Raw genomic sequence first — 27,811 nt, 5'->3', positions numbered from 1 at the left:
GGATCATCTCCCCCCCAAACCCACCTATTATTGCTTTAGTGCCTGAAAATTAGTTTGGGTCACCATATATAATTGATGTTTCTGCCCCAGTATCTACTAATGCCATAACCTGATGCACATTCTCTGTGGACAAATGAATCGTCAGTTTGATGTAGAGTCTCCGGTCCCCTCTGAAGACCTCAGACTTGGGGAATTTTGGCTTCTCTGTCACTCTATCAGCTCTGCAGTCCCCAAGTCTTTTTCCTCTGATGGCTCGACTGTGGCTGCCCAGGCCACCTGAGGGGGTTTACATTTTTTCAATGGGACTATGAAGTCTTCTAGATTCCACGTATTTTGTGGAATCTGTTCTGTGAGTCTAACTCCTTCCCTTTTAGGCAAGGGTTGTAATCTCTGGCTGTTTGGTAACTGTTTCCGTAGTTGTAATAAGACCTGATTAGGCTGCCCATCAATGTTTTGAAATTGAACTCCCACTCTAATTGGGTCAGCGAGCATTTGTTTTCTTGAGACACTGGAGGGTCCAGAATGAATTACCTTATGGGCAGGTCTCCTAGGTTGTGGTGGTGGATAGATGTCTGTGTTTTCTACCACCATTCAAGCATTGCACCTGGCCTATATGTGCTCTGTCTTCCCTGGACCTGCCACCAATTGGTCGGCCTGTTGTATTATGGCCTCTGAGGCCACTAGGGGATTCAGGATGGATACCAAAGTACTATACTGATGTGGTGGAGCTTGCTGCAGGATGATGTCCTTCATTTCTGCTGAAAACTTCATCTCATCTGGGCTTTCAAAATCCTCATACATTGCTTCCTTCATGCCTAATTCTTGAATGTAGTTTTGCAAGTCCTCCATGGAGGACCATAGGCTGGTATTTAGTGGTATATCACTCTTGTTTGTCCATGTTACATGGCATGCGGCCATTAACCATGTAATCAATGAATGATTTTCTTCATTATGTTGGACAGCTTCTTATAGTCTTTGCCTGAGCACAGGGTGAGTGGAAATGAATGCCAGTTTTGAAATTTATAGTCCATTTACCACAACACTTTCTGCCCCCATATCATTCAATCAGAGCAGCTACACTGGCACGGTCTCTCTTGGTTTTTGTCTAAACCGCTGAACTAAATCCATTAATTCTGCTGCCACATGTGGGTGAGCTGCTGCATGTAGCGTACTCTGGTCAGGGGGCCACTGGTCAGTAGGCAGCCCCACTAGCTTCTTCTGCATTTGTTTTTTTTTATTTTGAGTTACAAATGGTCGGATCTCAAAGGCATCTAGATCTACTGAAGCCTCAAGTTCTGACCTTTTAGTGCTTTCATTTACAGAGTCCAGATTCTGTGGATTGTCTTGTACAGGGTCCCCAGTAATTTCTAGAGAAAAACTATTGAAATACTCAGCCAGGTGGGCTGAGGACCCCTGAACATTTCCTCTGTCCCACAGGGGGGCCCATTTTTCAACAACAGAAACAATCCCGTGATATGGGGATCCTAGGAATCCCGAAACGTCCCTTGCAAAACTTCACTCACTGGGCTAGTCTTTTCCCGTCCAAACAATCCCATGGTATTGTTCAAAAATATCATGGTAATTATTTTAGGGGGCTTATAATTGGGTACCTGTAAAGATAATTGGCTGCCTGCTTTACCAAAATGTAGAGCCAATGAGGGTAATGACAGAGCCTTTATTTGAGAAATAGGTGCTATAGGAAAAGATTAATTACCAAATTAATTACCCAACTTTCATCCCCCATGTCTCTTAGTTTCAATATTCAAACTAGTATGCTTTCTCGAGGTCTTTACTTACATCGTTGTAAACATATCCATGAGTTCAGCAGCTATGTATGGGCATGCCATTACACATAAGACAGTATATGTAGGGAGCCACTCTTCAGGTGCTAACTCTGTTGGGTCTACTTTTGGTTTTCTTGTCTTCTGAGTTATTACTGGCCTTATTTCTAGAAGATCTAAGGATTCCAGGTTCTCTGGTTGGATTTTAGTCTGCTTGTCCTTGTTTTTGTTTTTGGTATCAACTAGGATCCAAGGATCCTGCTCTTCTGAGTCTTTTACCCCTTTTAGTGATATGGGTCTGTAGGGCAAATGAGGGCAATAACAGAACCTTTGTTTGAGAATTAAGTTTTATTACCTCCAGGTAAGGTTTGGAGAAAGGGATGAGCTGAGAAATGTGACTCTCCCCTGTTCATACAGTCCTGCTGCAGGAGAGAAGGGGGAACCCACACAGACTCAGATTGCATGGAAATAAGGGGGCTCTAGGCCCCTCCACCACTCCAGGCACTCATGCAGTTTACTCATTGGTTCAGGCTGTGACCCTAGAATTCCACTACAATAGTTTATACTTTTCCCAGTATCAGAGCTCACCAAATGCTCCAAAGGACACAATCACTAAGTAAAGATGCTTCTTTTGGTGCTACCAGCCCTTAAATGAGGTTGGGAGGGGTGGAGCTAGGGTCTACCCCTTCCAGTTGCACAGGTAAATTGCTTCCACCTGGGCTCTCAGGGTTGGCTATGTTTCTTTACTGGGTCCTCAATCACTTGTTTAGGCTGTGACCTAACCATTCCTAAAGGATTTTGGACCATTTATTGAGGAGCTAGACTGTAGAATTTAGTATGAAAAGATGTAGTTAATTCATTAGATGTAACGATAGTTGTTCCAAAAGTAATATTTTTTATTTTATGATGTTGGCCTACAATATCAAAGGCAGATGTTGGTGGAATGGCAGCAGAGGTTGAACCTTCCCACCAGTATTTTGTTCCATGTTGTTGCTGTGCGACAGATGGCAACAGAGGAAGGGCAGTCTGACAAAATGGTGTCTGACATGGAAGTGGGTATAGAGCAATAGTGTGTCACTAAATTTCTCCCTGTGATGTAAACAGTACAATTGACATTCATTGATGCTTGCTGAGTGTTTATAGAGACCAAACAGCAGATGTGAGCACAGTGAGGGGTGGGTAGTGCATTTCAGCAGTGGCAACAGTGATATGAATGACAAGCCACATTCCAGATGGCCATGCAGACTCTTTTGAACACAGCATGCAGGCTCTTGTTTGTGACTGGTCAAACTGCACAGCTAATGGTTGTGACTATGTTGAAAAGTAGTGTTTTGTAGCTGAGAATTTGCTCTATTAAATAGTGTTATTGTGCTCTTTGTATCCGTTGTAGTTTCCATGGAAACAAATAGGAGGCATTACTTTCAGAGCATCCTATGTAAATGCTTCTTCGCTATTATCCTGTGCTATGATTATACAGAGCTTTACCTGTACAGAAGAAAAACAGAAAATCTTTCAGACTAAGACATTTTTTTTCAAACAGTCCTTTACAACCCACACTTAAAATATTTCCAGTAAATCTGGAGCTGGTGAGGAGCATCAGCCTCCAGAATAGGATCCTTCAGCTTAACATCTGCATTCTCCTTCGCGTTTGTCCAAAAGGACTGTCAGGAGTCACTCCAGTTTGATATGTGCCCTGGCAGCACTTTCGGCATTGGGTGTTTTAGTTTAGTTCCTGTGACACGGCCTCTTAAATTCCACAGAGATTATCAGTAATTGTAACAGTAATTCCAGTAAGTGTCCCAGATTTGCCACATCTTGCTTGCTGGGGCTGATGGAGAGTGCTGCCTTCATGGCTTTATTATAAGTTGCTTTCTTAAGTCTGCCTCCTATTAGGTGGCATTTTGCAGTCATTTGTAAGTTCTTCTCCCTACCATCCTTAAGGAAGGTAAAAAAAATAAACCCAAAATGCGTTGGGTTTTTTTTTGTTTTTGTTTTTGTTTTTTCAAATATCACTTTTTCACAAATCGCTAGCTGCTTTTCTTTCAGTGCAGGCCTGAGAGCAAACTCCAATCTAGTTCCATACACCAGCAGGGAAAAGAAAAATTCAGGCGGGAGCCAGATGGGTGAGAAGTGGAGTGACAGCCACGCAGCGGAGATTCAGCTGTGCCAATCGCTGCCAGGTGCGGTGAGACAAGGGAACTTCGGTTGCAGCAAAGCAGGAAGGAGGGTAACGTAGAGCATCGTAGTGGCAGCGGAAGCAGTACTAGCTAAGCGAGTGAGGAAGCGACAGTGGAGCAAAGGGAGAGGCTGTTATGTTTGGCGCCGGTGGAGGGAGTCGTTCTTGCAGCTGCACTTCCGGTCGGCATTTTGTTCTGAGGGAGCGAGAAAGGCGTATATACAGGATCCGATCCTATCCTATCTTATTCCACTCTATCCTTTCTCTTCTCTTCCCAACCCCCAACCCCCCACCCCCATCTTCTCTCGGTACCGATTCACCGTGCTTAGGCGGTCCCCTCCCCCGCCCTCTTGCACTTGCAAGCAGAGACAGCCCCCTTCTCAGCACTGCTTCCCTTCCCTTCCCCCCCCCGTGGCTCGGACTGTGCGTCGGAACCAGTTCAGCCCGGCCTATGTTGATAACTTGAAGCAAGCTCAGGGGGGAAGGGATTTGTCTTGGTCGCTCACCGCTCGGCTCTACATGTTCGCTGCACTGAGGAGGAGGCGGAAGAGGAACCAGCCCCCCTCCCGGCCCGGATTATTGTTGTTATATTTTCTCCCCTCCTCCTCCTGCTCCACGGTGGTGGCTCGGCAGCGGCTTCTCTGAGGAGGGAGGGAGTGGATTTTTCTTTCCCTCTTCAATTCTCGTTGGATTCAGACGACGATTTGCTCAGGTAACTCTCCCCTTGTCTCCCCTTCCCTGCCCTCTCCAGCAGTAGGCCGGGCCTCCCAGCCTAGGCGGCCCACCACTGCGGAAGTAGAGAGGGATTAGTTGTTCACTGTGGTAGAGGAGAATAGGTGGTAATTGGAAGTGTTTATTTCACGGTTCCCTTTCTTTCTTGTTCGGGTTTGGCGGAGGAGATTGGTTCTTCCTAAGCTGCCAGGAGGCCTAGGCCCGGTGGAGAACGCAGGCCTGTCGGCCGGCGTCTTTACTTGAGCTTGGGGATTAGAAAGGCAAAACGGCTTCTCAGTAACAGGCCTCAGCCGAGAGAGGAGTAGGAGGAGAAGCAATACAATTAGTCGCTAGTGTGTCATATTTGACTGTACCAGGGCAAGGAAGTAAAATCTCAGTGCAGACAGCCCTCTGAGCTGAGGAGGGAGTAAGTGGAGGGATAGGGGAAAAGAGGCAATATAAATATCTATCTTCAGTATTCTCTTCACCTTCTAACAAACTCCATTTTGAATGTTCAGATATTCAGTTGGACAAATGTTTGATCTCTAAATAAGATAGTGATTGATTAGTCTATTAATAACTTTGTATACGTATAATGTAAAACTAGATTTTGTGGGGATATTGGCACAACGCATGCACCTTCAGACCCAGGAAATACAGATAGACAAGCATATTGTGTCAGGCTTCCACACAGTCATGTTGTTTATGTGTTGTAGGTGTTACAGGAATATGTACTAAAATCAGAAGAAATACTATTTTATGCTTTGTAGTAAACAGAAAATGGGAAAGGGATCGTCTGTGAAGTAGTACATTTATGACATTTCAGGGGTCAAGATGAAGATGAGATCTTACCTGCAGTTCTTGGGAATTGAACGTGAATTTAGTGAAGTGAAAAGTGAGAAATGTTTAAACAAGTCATCCTTTCTTGTCAGAATTGAGGTTGTTATTGGCCTTTTGTTCATTATGTTTGAATATGTAGTTGCCACTTTAGCAGGTCAAATATGTTTTGTAAATGACTGTTAAGTGTCAAGTCTTCATAAATAAGTGGTAGCTAATTTCCAGTTAAGTAAGTCGTGGACTTACTGTGTGGTAGAGTGTGAACTAATAAAAATATTCCTCCAGAAATTACATAATTGAGGGAAATTTTAAGATATCAAGTTTCATCTTTCACATAGAAAGGAAATTATAAATGACAAACAATGATCAATATCTTATAATTTGTCTTTTCAAGTAGATTTTTGACTTGTTCAGGCAGATTTGTTATAATAATAAGTGGCTATTGTATCTGAGAAAATAACTTTCTGGGATATTGTGTTTAGCGTCTTAAAAACTGCTTTCATGTTTCTGAGTGCCTTGATACGCACTTAAAGGGTGAAGTTAATATAGTTGTCACTTGGAAAGTATCTTTTTTAATGATGTAAATCCATATAGAAGTCAGTAGTGTGTCTGTGATTTGTATTAGTCAGGGAGCAGTTGGAATTTTTAAAAACCCTGAGGATCCTGCTGAGCCTCAATCTCAGCTTTCCTTCCTCCCGCTAATCTCCCATTCCTGTCTTTGTGCTGCCTGGTCCTGTTAACAGGATCTCAGGCCTACATGCGTGGAGAAAGAAGCATTTACACTTGAAAAAAAACTGCTTTTTATTTTTAAACTTTATTAATTGCAGAGGGAGCCACTGGTTGTCTCAGAATGTTCCTATTGCCATGTGTAGTTGAGTTGTTGTTTTCTTTTGGTTGGTAGCATGTATAGGGGCTGAGTGTAATTCTGCTTTACGGGAGAGAAAGGACTGTGCAGAAGTAGTTGGGTAGTATTATTCATCATCAGGAAGCAACGTTAGCTGTAACATCTCATTGTTTAAAATAACTCTTGTTTTAATAAAAATGCCTATGTTAAGCTAAGAGTAGTGAATTCTCTGACTTATGTTTCATTTCAGAAGATTTAATTTAAATATATGAGAGATGAGCAGGAAATGAGCTACCGTAGTTACTTAGTTCCTGTCAAGTTTGTCTTTCTAGGGTTGTATTTATGACTTTTTTTTCTTTTATCAGACATGCACTTGATAAATGCACCTATTTTTGATATAATAAAAGGGGAATTTAAGATACTGGCTATTTGTGATTTATAATGTTTGTTTTTTTTCTTTTGAGCTGTATATGATTAATTATATCACTAAAATAATTTGCAGATCCTTGTAATGAAGTTGCACTCATACAGAACATATTTGGGACTCTGAACAGTCATGTTCATATGACTTCTTGCAGAATCAAGACAAGATGTAGTTATGTCTTTGAGTTGCAACCATGCTATTTGTTGTTTGTATGATGATAATGCAGCCTTAATGGTTAGTGTATATATTCCTCTATAATATAAACTATGTTTTGAAGGATACTAGATTAAATATATAGATATTGTGAATTAATTTGAGCCAAGGATTGGTGCAACAAGTTAGCAAGGTTAGTGGACATTTGCTAGTAACTAGGAGAAATTATACTTTGATTTTAAATATTTAGATCTAAGAAGAAGTTGTTTCCAAATTCAGAGCTATATGCTTTCTAGAAATTATTCTATAGGAATATATTCTGCGTTCATCAGTGTGTGGATATTTGGACAGGTTATGGAAATAATTAGAAAAATATGAGTTTGGATAACTTTAGAGTTTGGTGTCTGGTAGGTTTGAGACAGATCTTCCAGTGTTATAATAGCTATTTACTGATGCAAAATACGTAATTAGAAATATTTAACATTTGAAAAAAAAACTGTCCATTTCAGTATGATGCAACTTACATTCAGTCTTCTTTTTATAAATGCCTTTATTAGAAGTAGTACAGGTTAGGTTAGCTTCTGATTTTGAATAATCAGCAGTAAGGAGCACTCAGTTGCGTTGGGGAAAAAACCTTTTCCCTTCTAAGTTTGAAATTGGTGATACAGAGTTATTACCAATAATATACAGATATAGTAATTGAAAAAGGAAATCCTTTTTATAATACTGTCATTTCAAACCTTTGAATACAATTCATCTATATTTGTGTTAATATTTTATTAGCATTAGAACTATATTTAGTAGACGATCCTGGCCAGCAAAGTATGTGGGAGAGAAGTGCTTTATATTGATGTTGTTTACACCCAAGGCGTGAGGCAATTGTGTTTGAGAACTTTGTGCAGGACCCACGATTTGTGTGTCACTTCCTGTCTCAACTGTTCACCATGGAAAATGTCAATAGCAGCAGGGATGGGAGAAAAGATTTTGATCAAGCTGTGTGTAGAAGCTAAAAAGAATTCCAGTTAAATTGAATTTAGTTGACTACTTGGTTTACACAAATAACATTTTAAAAAACAGTGAAGAATATTTTTCTTGTTAAAGTCTTTCATTCAGAACAATTTGTAGAAGTTTATTGCTTTTGATATTTGTCAGTTGGCTCTAAGTGTTGTTTCTCTTAAATCACATAGAATCACAGAGTCATAGATGTTGGAAGGGACTTCTGGAGATAATTTAGTCCAACTCCCCTGCTAAAGCAGGTTCTCTACAGTGAGTTACACAGGAAGGTGTCCAGATGAGTCATGAATGTCTCCATAGAAAGAGAACCCTCAACCTCTCTGGGCAGCCTGTTCTGGTGCTGTGTAACCCTTAAGGTAATGAAGTTCATCTGCATGTTTGTATGGAACTTCCTGTGTTCCTTTTTTTTTTGCCTGTTGCCCCTTGTTCTGTTGCTGGGCATTGTTGAAAAGAGCCTGTCTCCATCCAGTTGATTCTTGCTCATCAGATACTTATATGCATTGATAAGATCCCCTCTTAGCCTTCTCCAGGCTGAAGAATCCCAGGGCTCTCAGCTGTTCATCATATGGGAGTTGCTCCAGGTCCCTCATCATCTTTGTGGCCCTCAGCTGGACTCTCTCTAGGAGACCCCATTCTTTTATGAACTGTTGAGCTCAGGACTAGACACAGTATTCTAAATGTGGCCTCACCAGGACAGAGTAGAGGGGGAGGATCACCTCCCTCGGCCTGCTAGGCATGCTCTTTGTAATGCACCCCAGGATCCCATTGGCCTTCTTGGCCAAAAGGGCATACTGCTGGCTCATGGCAAACCTGTTGTCTAACAGGACCCCCACATCCTCTACAGGGCTCCTCTCCAGCAGGTCAGCATCTCACCTGTATTGATGCATGTGGTTATTCCTCCCCAGGTGCAAGACTCTATACTTGCTCTTATTTGAACCTCATCAGATTCCTCCCTGCCCAACTCAGCCAGTCCAGGTCATGCTGAATGGTAGCACAGCCTTCTGGTGTGTCAGCCTCCCAGCTTTATATCATTGGCATACTTGCTGAGGGTGCACTCCATTTCTTCACCCAAGTCATTGATGAAGATGTTAATTAGTTCTTAATTCTTTATATGGCTAGATATTCCTTTTTTTTTTTTTTTCCTCTTTAAATTATTGCTATGGTTTGATGTGAAGCACAGTACGTTATTTGCAGCAGTGTATATGCATAGTCATGCAATGTATTTTATAGGAAGAATGTTTAAAAAAAAAATAAAAATATATATATATGCTGTGAAGTCAAGGATTCCAGATAAGGAATGAGCAGGCTAAGACTTGAGAAATAAACACAGTCCAGCCCCCTTTTCCATACACTGGGTATTAACATAATTTTTTCCCCCTTACCCTTATAGTCACAATTCAGTGCCTCATACAGTGTGTGAGAAATATCAGTTGACTAGTATACTGCTACAACCTAGTTTATGTATTTGTTTTTCTTTGTCATTCAGTTTGCAGCCTGCTGCTTTATTATTTGCTGTATAGCATCCAAATATTTTAGTTAACGTTGAATTGTTTTCATCTAATAATTTGTAGAAATTATCATAAAATGTATTTGTGCTTCAAAAACATTGGAGAACATTTCTTTAGCATATCAGTAAAATATTATTTCCATTTTACATATAGGAGACTAAAACTGAGTCAAAATTGTAAGTTTAAAAAAGTGGTTATAAATCTTGAGTGTGTAATTTGACATGCTTTATTCTTGAGATTTTTTTTCTTATGTTATAGCACATAATGAGTTCATAACATTATTTTCTTTGATTTTTATTTGTGGATGTGAGTGGCTTGCACTTGAACATATCAGGCCTGTTGTTTCCCATACTGCATCCCTAAGAAGTATAGAATGGGTTTTCACTGATGACCTTTTCAGTTTCAACTGTCCCAATCATTCCAAGAGCTGAACAAAAATAGGTTTCGTGTCCTGAAAAATTAAAAAGAATCTCCCTCTATAATGTGAAGAAGCCAAAATATCTTCAGTAAGATCTGAGATGCTAACTAGATAATAACCAAAAACCTTCAAGTGATTAAAGGCTTGTCTGCGACACTGGAAACATTCAAAATGCTACTTCTCCACAATTACTAGCTCCTGATCCAATGTCCTAAGGATTGGTAATTGGCTGTTAAGGATGAAACTCTGCCTCTTAAAGTGGTAATTATTGTAGTTCATGTATATTGGTTGAATGGATACTTCCACATCAGACCATTTCATTGCAATGTCAGTCTGTTGTCCAATTAATATTTGTGCTAAATTGTATGACTATGAACAGATGTATTCTTTAGCCCAGAGGCTCTGGGTATATTATAGAAAAGGTAGAACAAGTTTCTAGCAGAAGATCTCTTGGATGGGATTTTTTTAAATGGTTTTTACTAAAAAACCTGAAGAACATGCAGTTAATAAAGCATAACAACCCACAGAAATAAGATCTTCTTGCTATGTAACTAATTTGTTTCATGACCATCATCTGTCATGTACTATGAATAAAGCAGGGATCCTGTGTGTAGCAAAATCAGTATATGATCATTTATTGGAAGACTATCATAATGCACAAGGGACTGAATTATAGGTGTAAGCAACCTTAGTTTTAACATTTAATACTTGGCTTTATACTTCTAACCTTCTTTTTTTTTTTTTTTTAATATAATGTAATTTATCAAACTCCTTGAAATGTGATGTTAGCACGTGCCTGTGACAGTGTAACCTCTACCTCTTATGTCTAAGCTAACAATTATCTCCTCTGTGTTGACTAGATACTCAGGATAAATTTTCAAGTAGTTTCTCTGAAATTTTATTTTCAGATCTTGGATTACAGTAGACTGTCCCACTTTTTGCATGTTGTATTCCATTCAGATATGTTGCTTTCTCTTTCTTCAGAGGTAATTTCTCAATGTGGGGAGAGGAATTCAGAAAGCTCTTATCAGATGCTATGTACAGTAACTGCCTTAGTACCTGTTGGAAAAATAAGCTAAAACATGTTTTTTTGGTTTTTTTTTTTGTCTAAAATTTGAGAAAATCTTAGTAAGGCGCCGTCATGGTTTTAGCTGGGATAGAGTTAATTTTCTTTCAAGAGGCTTGTATGATCTTGTGTTTTGGGTTTTTGATGAAAATAGCGGTGATAACGCTCCAATGTTTTTACTTGTTACAGAGTAGTGCTTACACAATCAAGGATTTTTTTTTCTACTGCTCATGCAGCCCTGTCAGCAAGGAGGCTGGAGGGTATGCAAGTGGTTGGGAGGTGACTCGGCCAGGACAGCTGATACAGACTTGATCAAAGTAATATTCCATACAATGTGATGTGATGCTCAGCAATAAAAGCTGGGAGGAAGAAGGAGGAAGGGGGGAATTTTTGGAATGATGGTGTTTATCTCCCCAAGAAACAGTTATGCACGATGAGCCCTGCTTTCCTGGAAGTGGCCTCTTGATGCAAAACAGTGAATGAATTCCTTGTTTTGCTTTGCTTGCACGTGTGGCTTTTGATCTACCGAGTAAACTGTCTTTATCTCAGCCCATGGGTTCTTGCACTTCTGCCTTCCCAATTTTCTCCCCCATCCCACCTGCAGTGAGTGAGCAAGAGGCTGTGTGGTACTAAGCTCTCTGCTGGGGTTAAACCACAACAGACTCTTAGAACTGTAGTAAGAACACATGGCAAATGCTTTGTGTAGATATAACATCACTTTCACGTTTATTTTGTCTGAATGGAAAATTTAAAATTTGCCTAATTATTTGTTTGTTGAATTTCTTGTTCAAAGTAAGGAGACGTGATTGCTCAGTGATGATTGGTTCTTTCTGGCAGTTTTAAAGAAAACTCATGTTGAGAAATGACCTCTAACATAATTGGAAGTTATTTTTTTTAAAAGGATGTTGCTCCCTGCTTAGATTGTATAGGTGAGAGTGGTAGTGGCTCCACTTGGTTTTCTAATGCCACTAAAAGATGCTTTTTTTTTTTTTTTTTTTTCCTTCTGAAATTGCTATATTTGAGTCATTTAAGCTGAAATTTTCCATGCTGGGTGATTGCTCTTTTAATAAAGCTTAAAAGCCAGAAGGGTTAATTGGCTCTTATGTGTCAGGCTAGAGGAAGAAAAAAGTTCAAAAATAATTGCTGACCTTCAAGTAATTTGAATATCTGCATTATTTGGGAGAGGACTTTAAAACTTAAATTGAGGTAACTTTTGCAGTATTTAGTTGCCATTTGAAAGTGTGTTTTAAAAAAAATAAATTGAGCAAGTTACCGATGAATGAAATTATCTGGCTTCTGATTATAGCTGTTAAAGTTGAAAAATGCTGTATATGTAACAGGACTTTCCAAGTAAGTGCAGTTCTAAGTAGCGAGATGTAGTATGGACTCTTCTGGTGGCCATTCACTACTTATATGCAGTGTTGATTTGTTCAAATGTGAAAAAGACAAGAACTGAGGTTGCAGGTGTTTGGAAGGGGAAATGGACTGAAGAGTGATGAATTGCAACTAAGCTTACAAGGATGAGAAAGGAATGGAAGTCTGAAGGGCAAGAACTTTGGAGGAGGGTAGAAGCTTGGAGTTCCTAAGGAAGTGATGGGATTGGATAAAGGAGCTGGTAGGACTGTAAACAGTTTTGGGCCAGTTAGGCCCGGTTCTGTGAGTAATTGGGGCAAGAGGTACCCACGCCCCAGGAGAGGGGGAAGGGAAAAAGGTAGGGAGATGGGCCTAAAAACAAAACAGTGGCAGCGAGCTAAGGGAGAAAACTAATTTACTTAATATGATAGTGGAATGCAAGGTAATACAATATAATACAATACAATTGTAATTGAAGCTAGTAAATAAAATAAGAAGAGAGGGTGTCCAAAACTGAAGGCCTTACTCTAATCCTAAAGGCGAAATGGCTAGGGAGTACACACCGCAGAGATGAGCAGTGAAAGAAGGGGCAATCACGTGCCTTGCAAGCAGTTTTATCTTTCCCTCTAAACGGAAAACAGAAATGGAACAGTGAAAGGCTTTTGGGATATATAGTTCTTCTCTTCTGAGAACCAGGTACCTGGAAATATTGACAGTCCATGGAACTGGAGTATTAACTCTTTAAATCCCATAACATGATGTTATGATGTGGAATACCAATAACAAAAGTCATAAAACCGTTATATAGGACAGATACAATTATTCATGGTGAAGATACTGCAAGAGCTATGAAATAGCTTTATCAAGAAACAAAGACAAAAGGATACTCTAAAATTGGGTGTGCAGTCCAAGGAAGCAGTTTAGGGATGAGAGTGGGTGGGAAGTCTGTACTGAGACAGGCCAGAAAAGGAAGAAGGAACAAATTGCTGGAAAAGCCAGAACTACAAAACAAGTATTGGCTGGGCAAATAAGCATTATTTCACATCCAGGAATATGTGGAGTTCTTATTGTAAGAGGAAATGGTAAGGAATTGTGTAGTTCAGATTCTGTGTAGTCTGCATTTCATCTTTGTGAATGCACTGTAGTAGTCTTTAAGTCTGTTGTCACTATTCCTACAGCAATATGCCTGTTTTACTAACTGTATAGATTGAAAGTGGCCTCGCTAATAGAGATTTAAAAAAAAAAAAAAAAAGCTATCTCCTCCCCCCCCCAAAAAAAACAAACCAAAACAAAAAAAAACAACCACAAAAAACCAGATTAAAACAGGTTAGATTAATGTCTCTTAGGATTGACTTCAGATATTGTTGATCATGTCCTGTGGGATACACTTCTGATATTGCTTTCATTCCTGTTTTTTATTGACTAAATATTTTGATTTCTCTTTGGTCTTTAATGTGAAGTCCTTGGCTTTAATCACTTGAAATCATTAAACACTGCTACAAATATAGAATCCTTAATTTTCTTACAGACTTCTTTTTATAATGTATTGTAATGTTGGAATGCTTCACACATGCAGGAAAAAAGGAACACAAAAACACTTGCTGTTACTAATAGAAATAGAATCAGATTTTTATTTTTTATTTTTTGCCATCTCATCTCCAGTCTCTTTTGCTTCATGCTTCTCTTTTGTTTTTACTTGGAGTGTCATGTATGTAACAGATCTTACAACCTTATAATAGATTCTGTTTCATTTCCAGAGTAGATTGGGCCTGTGAGTGGGGAGAGGGGAATGTTACATGATTATATAATTCTTTTGATTGATTTTGCAAATGTGATCTTTTAGTCTGGGGGTGTGATATTTCCTGGTAGAAGTCTTGAAAGCTTTGAGTTAATTCACAGAAAATGCAGTGTTTGATTATCTGTTGCTGTGAAGGTTGTTTTTTGGTTTTTTTTTTTTTCTGTTGAATGTTCTGTTTGAGAGGGCTTTTTTTTTTTTTATCTTCAACATTTTTATCAATATGAATTTTAACATACAGAAATGAATTTCATATATTTTTAAGTATTGCCTTGGAAACCAACTATCACAGTGTACCAAGTAAAATTTTAATCTTGATTTCTGTATTGTAAAAAGTAACTGGACTGGAAAGAGTCTTAGCTGTTGCTGTACCACTGTTGAACGTCAGCCCTTGGGTGTCAGTCACAAATTCAAGATTTGCGAGTATGCGGAATGGAACATATAAATCCTGTGTTACTAAGTAGGGGATCCGTATAGGTTAGTCAATGGAATACATTGTTTACCTGATCATCTATCTATACCTAATCATTGGTAGACTTGTTAACTTGAACAAGTGTTTTGAGGGACAGTAAAAATAGATGACTTCTGTTTATTTCCAGGGAAATAAAACAGATACAAAAACCACAATAACACTGTTTGGTAGAGAGAAGTTTTGGCTACAAGACACTAATAATCAATAATCACCACCATTATCTATACATTTTCACCAGCAATGAACAAGAGACTGCATGCCATGCTTATAAAAATCACAAATAGAGGTGACTGAATGTCTCACTGCTGCTACAGCAGTTCTGTTGCTAGGAAAATGCTGCACATGCAGTCCATCTGTCATCAGACCAGACAGATGGAAGTCTGTCCACGTTACCTGCCCTTCCAGGTAATGTGGTGTTTACATGGTGGGGAGGGAATGGCTGATGAACTTGACTCTAATTGTAGGGAGCATTTCAATTCTTCCTTTAAGTATTTGAGTGGAAGTGTTCTGGCATGTGTAATGGTGCTATTATAACAGGATGGTGGGAGAAAATGCTTGTTGAAGAATGGATTACTGCTATAGAAGTTACACGAAAGATGACTTGGAAGAGGATAGGCCCAGAAGGGTTGGCAGCTTTCTATTTCAACTCCTTGTGCTTATTCTAACTTTGAATGTTGTCAAATAGGATGTGCGTATAATCAAGGTGTCCGTTTTCAGAGTTGCTGTCTAGAACCTGAGGGTTGTGAAAGCATGCACATAGGTTGCCTCCTATTTGTTTCCATGGAAGCTAGGACAGGTACGAAAGATCACCGTTAGAGTAAATTCTCAGCTACAAAACACGGCTTTTCAACACATTAACCGCCATTAGCTACATGTTTATGCCATTGATTAACAAGAGTCTGTGTGCTGCACTCGTGGAAATCTGCACCAGCAGAAGTGACTGACTGTTTTACAGCTGCTACGACAGTTTTGTTGCTAGGAAAATGTTGCCCATGAAGTCCATCTGTCATCGGCCTAGACAGATGGAAGTTGAAAGGTGCCAAATCTGGACTATAATGTGGGTGTAGTAGGACAGTCCATCCGAGACTGACAATGTGATCCAGGTTCTTCAAATTGGTGTGGAGCCTGGCGTTACTGTACTGCAAGAGAAAGATTGTCTTCTGTAGGCTGAGTCTGGAAGTTTGAGCCTTCCCGTGATAAATAACTGAAATGATTTTTCAGAGACTGGATCTCTTGTGAAAAATTTTTTTTATTTGCAGTTGAAATGGTGGTGGTCCTTGCAGGAGCACGCAACCAAAACCACATCACAACCTTATACCACCTATCCAAGTAGGCCAAGAATTCCTCCCCAGTTTCCTTGTTAATTGAGTACTCCAGGTTCACAATCTACCCTAGGCTTACTATTGTATCTACATCCTAATCCCATCAACCTTTAATTTCTCTCTCATTCTCACCTTGTAATTTTTTTTACCTCTTGCTAATCTTGTTTGTCCCTTCCATTTCTCTGATGGTGACAGTTGAGCCTCTCACGATCTGCTTATATGTTTATCTAAGTGTACTCTAGCTGGAATGTGAGTCTGGGGGTGGGTGAAATCACAATTTTAACTCTCTCATTCAGCTTAGTCAGCGTTGCAGTGTAGTGGTCAGAGTTGATGGTTTGTCCAGGTTCCAGGGAGTCCAGAAGGATCACCCCTTTCCTGTCCCAAAAGACAGTGCACATCACTACCTGCTGAGGGATGAGTTTTGGACTTTTTGTTTGACAGGGATGTGTTATCTCATTACTAGCAACAATGTGATTCACGAAACTGTCACCTTTGGCCTTGTATTGTTTTAATAGGCCCTGACAAACTTGCGCATGCTGTTCTTTCCGTTCTTGTGTGAGCGTTCATGGGACCCACCTGGAGTGGACTTTGTGATATTCCAACATTGCCACCATTTTTTCCAACGCCCTGAAGCCAATAATCAGCTCCGTATGCAGTTCCCTAATCATAATCTGCTGATTTGTGTGGATGAGCTGATTGAGGTTCTCTTTGTTTTGTGGTGTGACAGAGCTGTGCATGGCTGTCTGGAACTTGACTTGTCTTTCATGTCACTATTGCTGCTGCTGAAATGTACCACCCACCCCTCACTATGCTCACATCCACTGTTTGGTCTCCATAAATGTTCAACAAACGTCAAAGAATGTGAATGGGTGCCATTTTCTTTGTGTGGAGGAATTCAGTGACACACCTTTGCTTCATAGGCACTTCCACGTCAGACACCCTTTTGTCAGACTGCCCCTCTGCTGCCATCTGTTGCACAGCAACAACACGGAACAAAATATTGGTGGGAACGTTCAACCTCAACTGCCATCCCACCAAAATACATCTCTGATATTGTGGGCCAACACAGTAACATAGGAGGCATTACTTTCTAAGCAGAACTTGTATGAAATTTATGGTTTTGTTGTGTGAGAACAAGTATAACGTTTGGGGAGCATAAGGAATATTAATATAATATAACCTTTCACGCCTTATGTCAAATTAAGTTAGCGTTTGTGTTTTAGAACACGGGGCTTATTGAAGTGACTACGCTTACTCAGTATATGCTCCATCCTAAATTACTGAATAGTGACTTCTAGTCAGACTGCTTACCTGAACAGGAATGCTTTCTGCACTGTAGATCTTGAGGTTTTTGAAAACTATTAAAATTGTATAAATCTAATCTATTCAAAAGCATTTAGTTGTGAAAAGTAGTTGAGCTTCATGACCGTGATCTTTTGACTCTAGAAGTAGAAAATTGAGGAAAAAATGTTTTTATATTGTAGCAATTGGGCAGATAAATATAATAGGAAAGGCATTACAACAAAGGTGTGATGACAGAAGGACTGGCACAACAGAAAGGTGTTATAGGGAAGGGAAGAAGATTGCATGCCCATATCTGAAAATACAAGGTTTGCAGTGGAAGCCTCATCAAGGAGGGATCTCTAGAAAAAGATCCTTCCTCAGTGCCAGTCAGTCCTTAAATGAGGTCTAAGAGAGGTGGAGCTAGGTTCCACCCCTTCTGGTTGCACAGGTGAATTGTCTTCACCTGTGCTCCCAGGGCTGACTGGGTCTTTTTCTCAGGTGCTCAATCAGTGGTTCAGGTCATGATTCAACGGTTTCCATACGTTCCAACCCTTCATGGCATGAACCGATGATTGAGTCAGCTGGAGGGTTAGCCTACCCTAATACAGAGATCCAACACACTGTGAGGCTCGTATGATTGCCCATCGTGATGCGGGTTGACACAATCTAAGATGATTGATGGTTAGTTTGTGGTTGAAGTTCATGGGCCGGTGCTCGGTGGTGTTACTGGAGGTATGCAGTTGTTTGGCGCAAGTCCATCTTACGTTCCATCAGTCCCACATAGGCCATCACCGGGTGTTGTGTATGGTCTCACAGCAACATTGGAGTGCTTCAATGCCATTTTGCTACTTCTGGTGATCCTAGAGACTCTTAAGACTCACAGAGAGTAGCACAGATGTTTCAAGGGTGCCTGGAGTGGAAGATCTACCCTCTAGGGCAAGATACAGGCTGTATTCCTATCCTGAGTCAATGCTACAGCTTGCAATAAGGTGTGCCCTGGCTGCCTGTACCACACCCTTTGGACAGATATCTGCGGCTGCACAACTCTATCAGTGTCAATGGTTTACAGAATGTCACGGTTATCGGTATTTTATGTTATAACATTGTGTAGTGTTGTAGGGGGTTAAAGTGTTAATGGTCCAGTGCACTACATGATGTTATGATGTGGAATACCAATAACCCAAAAACATAAAACTATGACAATTGAGTCTGTCTTCAGGGCAGCATTAATACTGTTATAGTGTTCAATTAGGCCCACCCCTGTTAGGTTATATGGCAGTTCCACCTGCCACTCAATGTTGTTTTCTTCTGCCCAGCGTTGTACCGTTGCACAAGTAAAATGAGTCCCTTGGTTGCTCTTGATGACTTGCGGTGTCCTGTGGGCAGACGTCAGTTTAGTAAGTGCTTTGATGTTATATGCCTGGTTTGCTCTTGATACTGGAGAGGCCTACATTAGCCCACTTGTAGTATCAACATAGGTCAGGACATATCTCGCTCCCTCAGAGCAAGGGTGGGGCCCAATGTAATCAACCTGCCATTGCAGGACTGTATCCTCTAGCAATGGGGGCCGTTGTTTCGGGTGACGATTGCAGTCTCATCTTAGAGCAAGTGTCGCAGTCTTGGTATGCCTGGGCGATGTTAGATAGTGGTGTGGGCAGCCCCCATGCTTTAGCAGCTGCACGTATTGTCTTTTGTCCAACATGCTATCGTTCCCGGTGTAACCATCAGGCAGTGTTCTCAGACTGTGAATTCTCAGTCCACTGAACTCAGGCCAGTGTGTCAGCTTTGTCATTTCCCGGTGACTGTAGGGGTTGGTGACCAGAGACATGGTAGACATGCACAGTCCTGTGTTTGACTGCATTCCACGTGTCTAACCACATGTCTTTACCACAGATTGGTTGGGCATGGATAGTTCATTCCTCGGTGGCCCACTGTGTAATCCAAAGAGTGAAACCCCGGTACACAGCCCAACTATCTGCAGATGTTCAGGATACTGTCACCAGGTTCCTTGGTTATAACCATGTCTCACTCCAATTTACAGGAGGAAGAGGAGGTTCTTTGGTATATGTATACCCAGCGTGAGATTAAGAAACAACAGTTCAAATGTTTGTCCGACCATTTTATTACAAATCTTAATCAGGGAGATGGGGAAGGGGAGGACGGACACTATTATGAGTTAGGGGTGATGGGGAAGGGAAGAAGAGTGATAGAAAAGAGGATAAAGAAGCAAGGAGTCTTTGTAAGAAGCAAGAGGGACATAGTCACCACCATGGATCCAGCATGGTTTGTAGTTTGGTCATTGATCTTCAGTAGTGGTGAGTCATCAGGCATTGTTGTTCTGTTGACAATAATGGTGACCACAGTGACAATTTCCAGTGGTAGTACAAAATTATTTATAACGCCAAAGTGATTGAGTCAGCTTTCCTTAGGAGTGCCAACTTCTGGCTCTGGGATCTCAACAAAAATTCTGTTGTTCCCATCTTCTGGGCATTGCCAGCAGATAAGAGGGAGCAGGGATGCCCACCTGCATCCTTTTTTTTTACAGGACATGATGGTGTAATTCCCCAATTTTCCCATACCAAGCTGGAGCTATTTAGTCACAGGCCAGATCTTCTGCCGGTAAACACTCCTGAGCACTCTCTTCCAGAGGCAAACAGCTCTGGAGTAAGGTGCTTTCAAATGTCCACTAACTGATGTTGATTGTCACATGGTAGCACCCATCACTTGCCTCCTTCATAAATCAGTGGGAGTCTTATCACAAGAAATACCTCAGGAAGCAGGCTTTGAGCCAGAAAACAAAGAAGGGTTATCACAAACCACCTGCACGGCTTGCAATTCTGCCCATTGCCTGCTCTGACTATCCCTCTCATCAATCCAGATCCTCTTGGTAGAGGGGTGATATGCTATCGCTCTCTACTTGCTCGGGTTGCCCTTATTGGAATCCATCTGTGTACCATGCATCTTCAGGAATAGGATATTTTCCTTCCTGGTGGTAACTGCAAATTAACCTGACTTATCTCTGGACCTCAACCGTCTGGGAGAGAGACATAGTCATGGATGCCATGAGGTCTTCTCTCAATTTATTGCTGCATCACACTTCTTATATACCATTCTAATTCCCATGCTGACGCATACACCCACTACACGAACCCAATGCATGCAAGAAGACCTATACACACACCTACCTAAACCCCACACCCACTAATTCCCTAACCTACAGGCTGTAACTCAGCTATTCCAGAACACTCTATCTACTCAGAACTACTGTACACACTCGTTAATTTTTACGTAGACAACTCAGTACCCCAACATCTCCCACCTTTCTTTGCTAATGTGAAGTTTCAGAGTCACAAGTGGATAGTGGTTGATAGCCGTCTCCGTGTGGTGCACTTAAAACTAAATTAACTGTGAGAAGGCGATTCACCGCCTGATCTAAAACATGGTGAATTATGTGAACTATAACAGGAATCAAACAGCAAGCAAGGTAACAACTAAAGTAATCACACCCAAAGTAAGAACGTTCTCAAGTCGCCTGGGAAGGCCAAGTAAATTGGAAAAGGAACCCCAGTTATTGTCCTTGATTATCTGGAATGTTGAATCAGCTATGTCCTTTGCCTCCGGTTGGATTTTCTCTGTGGCCGAAGATGCATTTGTGCTGAAGTTGAGGCAGCAGAATCCTTTCAAGCCTAGGTGTTGTTCCATCTCGTCGCAACCTAGACCAGTCTGAGCGAGCAGAAAGTCTACTGCCATCTTCATCTGAGTCAGTCTGGTGTTGAGGGAACTCAGCATATCAGCTATATCATTCAGTGCACGGGAAGTGCAATTTGTATTCTTCGCTGCCCAACAAGCAAGCCGTTCAGTCATGTGTGTATTACAAACTACTTGGAGCCAGATAAAGATAGTACCTATGACCTGGCAAACATTCCCATTGAGATACATGTGATCATTGCATTCTGGTGTCAACGTCTCTACACTCCACCATCACTGCAAGCCCTCTGCGAGGAATCGTTTGATGTCGTGTGGCGTGGTAGGTGCTATACCTAGCCTGTCCAAGCTGCAGGGACCACCCTTAGGTCGAATGGGTATAACTGGGTAGACATATCCTGACTTGCAAATCAGGACCGTATCTGGAGGTAGGTGTATAGGGGCATCGTTCTCTGGCTCAATCGTCATGTAGACCATAGTGTTGCTTCTGGGGAAGGTCTTACTTTCCCGTGGGTTGTAGTCCTGGCTGCCTTGCAGCCTTGCATTAGATGAGCTGGAGTGAAACCAAACCCACCCCACTGCTGATGCGTTGGCATGCATAGTAGCCATGGCCTGCCATCGAATGTTTCCTGCTCGAGGGTCCTGGGGCTGCTGGAGAACAAGTAACCCTGTTGCTATTGCTCTTTGCCACAGGAGCTCACTTCCTTGGCTGGACCGTCTTGTGCTGTACCAGATCCCTTCGCACATGCACTTAACAAGGAGCCGACGATTACCTCTATTGTTTACCGCCCTGATCTGATTCAATAAATCATCATTGGTGCAGGCCTTCCAGTTAAAACAAGGGACTTCAGCTTAACGTATGGCAAGAGCACAAGTACAAAATGGATCACCTACCGCTGAGAGGGCCAAGCACATCGTGGAAGAGTTAGTCAGTTTTGCATACTGCAGCCAGAAATTTTCCAACAACTCGGGGGTCGTTAGAGTCAACACCTGCATTGTTTTCTCCAACAGGCTCACTCCCAGTAGCAGGAGAAGAAGCAGAGGCAGCAGTAGCTGGCAACCACAGCTGGACCAGGTGGGCAGGAATCTGCTGGGTTCTGGCTCCTATGGAAATACAAGCATACCCTCGGCCCCATGTGAGAAGATCTGTGGGACCCTCCCATTTATCAGACTCAGGTGCCCGAAAGCGAACCTTTGGGATTGCCTTACCACCAAAGATCCACTGCTGCGTTGGGAAGTGCTTTCGTATAGAAGACAAGGCATTGTCTGTAGCAAATTGATTGAGCACTACCAACGCTTTCTATACTGCAGCTATGGGATCTCCTACATCTCCCCCCTCCCTTAGCTGCACAATCTTTGCTTTGAGGGTGTGATGAGCCTATTTGACTATTGCTTGACCAGTGCTGTCGTGGGGGATGCCCATAGCATGACACACACCCCAGAGTTGCAGGAAATGTTGAAAAGTATGGAAACGGTAATTGAAGCCATTGTCAGTCTTGATCAACTCAGGCACACCAAGCAAAGAAAAGGCTAATTGTAGATGCCTGATGGATTGGTGAGCGGTGGTATGAGTAGTGGGTAAAGCCACCATTGCATGAGAGCAAGTATCCACTGCTACATGGATATGGCGGAGACGACTGAATGGGGGGTAATCAGTGATGTCAACTTTCCAGGTCTGGTTTGTTGAGAGACCACTAGGGTTAACCCTAAATTATACTGCAGGGGAAATGCCTCCTACAGTCTGACAAGCTGGACACGCTGCCACAATGGACAGTGCTGTAGGAAAAATTAAATCAAACTGTCGTGCGAGTGCATGAGCACCTTGGTGATAAAACTGATGCGATGACCGTGCCTGTGATAAAGTATCTGGAGCAGGAGTAGTCAGAGCTACTTGCAGCTGGCCTGCTGCCGCATCTGCATGACTATTACCTTCAGCTAGCCCCAGTAGGCCCATATGACTCTGCACATGGGTAACAAAAAGAGCTGTTCGGGAGGCCATAAGCGTATGAACCTCATGGGCTACAGGCATCAGCACCACGAGAGCCTGAGCTAAATGTTGTATTAGAATTTAACAGTACTGATTGTCCATCACAATGTTCAATGGAGCATGTTTCCACTGCATCAAAACTGCTCTCGTACTGAGCTCAAGCATCTGAACACTCACGCTTTCCTCCCTCTAAACCTGCTGTTGCTATGTTCCCTTATCAAACCAAACATATGCAGCCTGTTTGGTCTGACCTGATGCATCTGTGAATACTGTAATTCCTTTTACTGGATGGGAGGACAGAGGTATTTTTGGGAGACAAGGCAATGACTGCAAAGGTGCAAGCCAAGGATACAACCTAAGAGGCTTGATATGATCACAAAAACCTGATAACGCAAGTTGTAAAGGGACACAGTGAATGATTGCTCCTTCCCATGTAGCTTGGGGTAAGTTGAATGAAAACTGAGCAACATCTATTCCCGCTATCTGAATGGCATGCCGTTGTACTCAGGTGATGATATCGGCTAGGCTTTCTCCCAATGTAATGACTGTATGTGCCAAAGTTGCAGAGTACAGCCATACAAAAAGGATCAAGTGCTGAGCAAGCACTGCGGCTTCATCCCATTGGTACAGCAAAGCTGTCGTCCCTGACACATGCACAAAAACCCATGCCTCCAAGGGCTGCTGTGGAATTCAGTGACCCAACACATAGGTAGATAATGTCTTCTCTGTTTTTACCACTGCGTCATGCTGCTTTGCAGACAGACGTCGAGGTGCTACTGGATCTGGAGGTTTGGCTAACCCATCTATGGCTTCAAGTTGTGCCAAGGTAAATTTTGGTTGGATGTTAGGAAACACTTTTTTACAGAAAGGGTAGTTAAACACTGGAATAGGCTCCCCAGGGAGGTGGTTGAGTCACCATCCCTGGATGTGTTTAAGAGCTATTTGGATGTGGTGCTCAGAGATATGATTTAGCAGAGGGTTGTTAGAGTTAGGGTACTATGGTTAGACTGTGGTTGGACTTGATGATCTTCGAGGTCTTTTTCAACCTGGGTAATTCTATGATTCTATGATCTAAAAGTGGCTGCAGATCCTGCTGTGGTATTGGCACAAAGGATCGAACCCATTGAATACCTCCGACCAAACGCTGAAGGTTGTTAATTGTTGCTACTGGTGTATTAATTTGAAGTTGCTGAGGGGACAGCGAACGCTCTCTGATAATAGTATCCAGGTAGGTGTAAGGACTTGCTTGTTGGACTTTTTCCTGGGCAACATGCAGACCCACTGCAGCCAGATTGCCAGAAAGGTCACGCTCCAAATTTGATGGCAGAATTCTGCCAGCATCTAAGGTGTCATCCATATAATGATATGATATTATAATATCCATATAATGATATACCAGCAACTCCGGGTATTCTTCATGAAACGATCATAAGGCCATATGCATGTGCATTTGGCAAATGCCCGGGGAATTCTTCATACCCTGTGGCAGAATAGTCCAATGATACCGGTGGGCAGGAGCAGCATTATTCACAGTTGGAACTCTTCTGAACATCATGGTGCAAAACAGTGGTGAAAAAATGGTCTTTTAAATCTATCGCTAGCAACTGCCAGTTGTGCGGCAACATAGAAGGCATATGAAGGCCTGGTTGTAAGGCTCCCATGTCCTCCATGGTGTCATTGACCACTCTAAGATCATATATAAAGCTTCATTTCCCTGACTTTTTCTGAATAACAAAAACCAGTGAATTCCAGGGACTAGTAGTGGGAACCAAATGGCCTGCTGCAACCTCCTGGTTCACCAATTCTTGCAAGTGGGTCAACTTCTCCCAACTTGGGGGCCACTGGGGGACCCACACCGACTTGTCAGAGCACCATGACACCATCAGCAACCCAGGACCCCTCTGGGAAAATCCAAATGACCCGCAACCAATCATGCTCCAAATTGTTGAAGCACATCACGTCCAAGTAGGCATACTGGGAGGCCAGGGAGAACATAAGGACAAGCAGTGGCAGTTTCCATCTCCCCTTTGATCCTGACCTGAATAGCATTAACACTCCTGGATGCAAACTGCTGACCTCCAACCCCAGAGATAGCCAATGGGCAAGCATTGGTAGGCCAATGTGGGAGCAATCTTGATCACTGATGACAGTAACATCTCTGCGCATATCAGCCAAGCAGTTTAATCAGTGGTACTGCTTATTCCAACAGAGGTATGTGATAATCTTAGGGTGACCGTGAAGTTCCCATACAGCAGCAGCAATGGGAAGGTCTGCAGGTATGTTTACTGGTGAATCTGTCAATGGGGTCAGAGGAATGTTATTAACTGGTTTTGTAGCCCACTGTGGCCGTACCTCTGCTCCCCATTCCTCTATCTTAAGAGCCCCCACTATAAACCATTCACCTCCTCTGCTGTCTTCGGAGGTTACTGGAAGAAGAGTGGGTGATGACAAAAGGTATGCACCGGTCTCAATTGTGTTCCTGGTCTGGGCCTGGCCACGGTATTGCCAGAAATGCTGGCTGGGTGGTGCTCTTTGTCCTTATTTGTGTCCTCGCGCCCAGAGCAGTGCTCTGTTTGCAGTTTCCCGACCCTGCTGCACAATCTTGAGTGAGGTGACCCGATTTGCCACAGTTGAAAAAATTATTCCCAGCTGCTTTTACCAACAACAGGGAAGGACAATCTCTCCTAACATGACCTATGCCACTGCACTTGAAACAATGCAGTCTTGGACTACCCATGGATGACTTGTTCCCGACAACTTCCCGAACAGCAGAGGCTATAGCCGCTGCCATCGGCTCCTGAGCCTTGATCTTTTTGGCACGAACACACATCTCCATCATTTGCGATAGAGTAGCATCCCCTGGCAGCGTTCTAATTTCTGCCTTGCACAGTGGGACTGCATTAACTGCAGCCAAGTCCATACCCACCTGTCATGGTTTAAAAGAAAATCCACCTGCGTCCGTGACGGGGACGTGGGCCCCGCAGGGGACCTAGGCTGAAAGGAAAAAGTTAATTAGGAAAAGAAAACAGCGGCAACAATCTAAGGAGGCACACTTATTTACTAAATACTATATCGAAATACAGGACAACACATAGGAGAGAGAATGAGTCCCGTAACCGAGAGGCCTACTGTGAATCTAGGCAAAACGGTGAAGGCTCCCACACACTCCCCTGAATGCCAGAACTCGAAAGACGTCAGTCTAGCCTGCGATCTCCTTCTCAGTTGGAGTGTAGCACTCTTCAGACCTCTTATACGCTCAACTCCAGAATCCCAGGGGTCGGCCACGGGTCTATCCTGAGGCTCTTTGCCACAAACTCCAAGTGGGGCCTTCCTCTCCAGCAGCAGTATAGAGGATGTTCTTTACATCCTGTCCAGTCCGTACTGGCCCCAGGGCTACAGCACGGGTTATCTCTTGTTTAATCTGTTCAAAAGCCTGCTGCTGCTCAGGGCCCCATGCAAAATCATTCTTCTTCCACGTCACCTGATAAAGGGGGCTTACAATGAGGCTGTAGTTTGGAATGTGCATCCTCCAAAAGCCCACTGCACCCAGGAAAGATTGTGTCACTTTCTTGCTAGTTGGTGGAGACATGGCAGTGATTTTGTCAATCACATCTGCTGGGATGTGACAACATCCATCCTGCCACTTTATACCTGAGAACTGAATTTCCTGGGCAGGTCCTTTTACTTTGCTTCGCTTAATAGCAAAGCCAGCTTGTAGAAGAATTTGGGTTATCTGCTCTCCTTTTGTGAAAACTTCTTCTGCTGTATCGCCCCACACAACAATGTCATCAATGTACTGCAGGTGTTCAGGAGCACCACCCCGTTCCAGTACAGTTTGGACCAACCCATGGCAAATGGTTGGGCTGTGTTTCCATCCCTGGGGCAAATGGTTCCAAGTATACTGAATGCCCCTCCAGGTGAAGGCAAACTGTGGCCTACATTCTGTGGCCAAAGGAATAGAGAAGAAGGCATTGGCAATGTCAATGGTGGCATACCATTTGGCTGCTTTTGACTCCAGCTCGTACTGGAGTTCCAACATGTCCGGCACAGCAGCGCTCAATGGGGGTGTGATCTCATTCAGGCCACGGTAGTCTACTGTCAGCATCCATTCTCCACTGGCTTTACGCACTGGCCATATGGGACTGTTAAAAGGTGAGTGAGTTTTACTGATCACTCCCTGATTCTCCAACTGGCGAATCAAATCATGAATGGGGAGCAAGGAATCCCTGTTGGTGCGATACTACTGTCTGTGCACTGTCTTTGTAGCAGTCGGTACCTGCTGCTCTTTTACTCGTAACAGCCCAACAACAGACGGGTCCTCTGACAGGCCAGGCAAAACAGACAGCTGCTTAATGTTGTCCATATCTACAGCAGCTATCCCAAAGGCCCATTGATACCCCTTAGGATCCTTGAAATGCCCCCTTCTGAGGTAATCAACACCCAGTATACATGGAGCCCCTGGGCCAGTCACAATAGGATGTTTTTGCCAGTCTTTGCCAGTGAGGCTTATTTCAGCCTCCAGCACAGTCAATTCTTGAGAGCCCCCAGTCACTCCAGAAATATGGATTGATTCTGTCCCTTCATGACTGGAGGGCATTAGGGTGCACTGTGCACCGGTATCCACCAGCGCCTTATATTCCTGTGGTTCTGATGTGCCAGGCCATCGAATCCACACAGTCCAATAAACTCTATTATCCCTTTCCCTCCCCTGACTGAGGGCAGGGCCCCTCTATTGGTTACCTGTGATGACTGGAGCAACTCCACTGGTGGTTGGTATGTCTAGTAGTTCTTTCACCCGTGCTCGTAGTGCAGAAGTGGGCTGATCATGCCACTTCCTCATGTCTTCTCCACGGTCACGTAGGTAGCGCCACATGGAAACACGCGGTGCAATCGTACTGTTGTTCCTTGCTCGAGCTGGGAAGCGTGTGCGTTTAACAGCTGAGACTTTTGATGATGCAGGT

At 42.7% G+C, this 27,811-nt stretch overlaps 2 protein-coding genes, 1 long non-coding RNA gene and 2 pseudogenes across 12 annotated transcripts in view; 1 reads left to right on the top strand and 4 right to left on the bottom strand.

The window, feature by feature from the left end:
- Positions 1 to 207: 207 nt before the first annotated feature.
- Positions 208 to 813, bottom strand: LOC146754710 (uncharacterized). Its single transcript, XM_085527816.1, is given in 1 exon segment — positions 208 to 813. A coding segment is annotated over 1 exon segment (606 nt).
- A 12-nt stretch (positions 814 to 825) lies between these two features.
- Positions 826 to 1,817, bottom strand: LOC146754709 (uncharacterized; annotated as a pseudogene).
- Positions 1,818 to 2,110: 293 nt separating this feature from the next.
- On the bottom strand, positions 2,111 to 4,601 carry LOC146754708 (uncharacterized). Its single transcript, XR_014939009.1, has 2 exons — positions 4,464 to 4,601; positions 2,111 to 4,153 (listed from the first exon to the last, which is right to left on the bottom strand). It is a non-coding gene; the product is annotated as an uncharacterized LOC146754708 (long non-coding RNA).
- LOC146754699 (nipped-B-like protein) overlaps positions 4,016 to 27,811 on the top strand; it is a 251,490-nt gene continuing 227,694 nt past the window's right edge. For 5 of the 10 annotated variants that reach the window (XR_014939007.1, XM_085527742.1, XM_085527738.1 and 2 more), the window contains exon 1: positions 4,016 to 4,669. The gene's annotated coding sequence lies outside the window, so the exon portion shown is untranslated. Of the gene's footprint in view, positions 4,670 to 21,874; positions 22,040 to 27,811 lie in introns of those variants that run through there. The other 5 variants (XM_085527739.1, XM_085527746.1, XM_085527741.1 and 2 more) reach the window with 5 other exon arrangements.
- Positions 21,033 to 25,770, bottom strand: LOC146754707 (uncharacterized; annotated as a pseudogene).

Source organism: Coturnix japonica, chromosome W (assembly GCF_054131305.1).
Source record: "Coturnix japonica strain WE chromosome W, WE-NBRP24, whole genome shotgun sequence".
Classification (NCBI taxonomy): Eukaryota; Metazoa; Chordata; class Aves; order Galliformes; family Phasianidae; genus Coturnix; species Coturnix japonica.
This window is presented reverse-complemented; position numbering and strand designations above follow the sequence as displayed.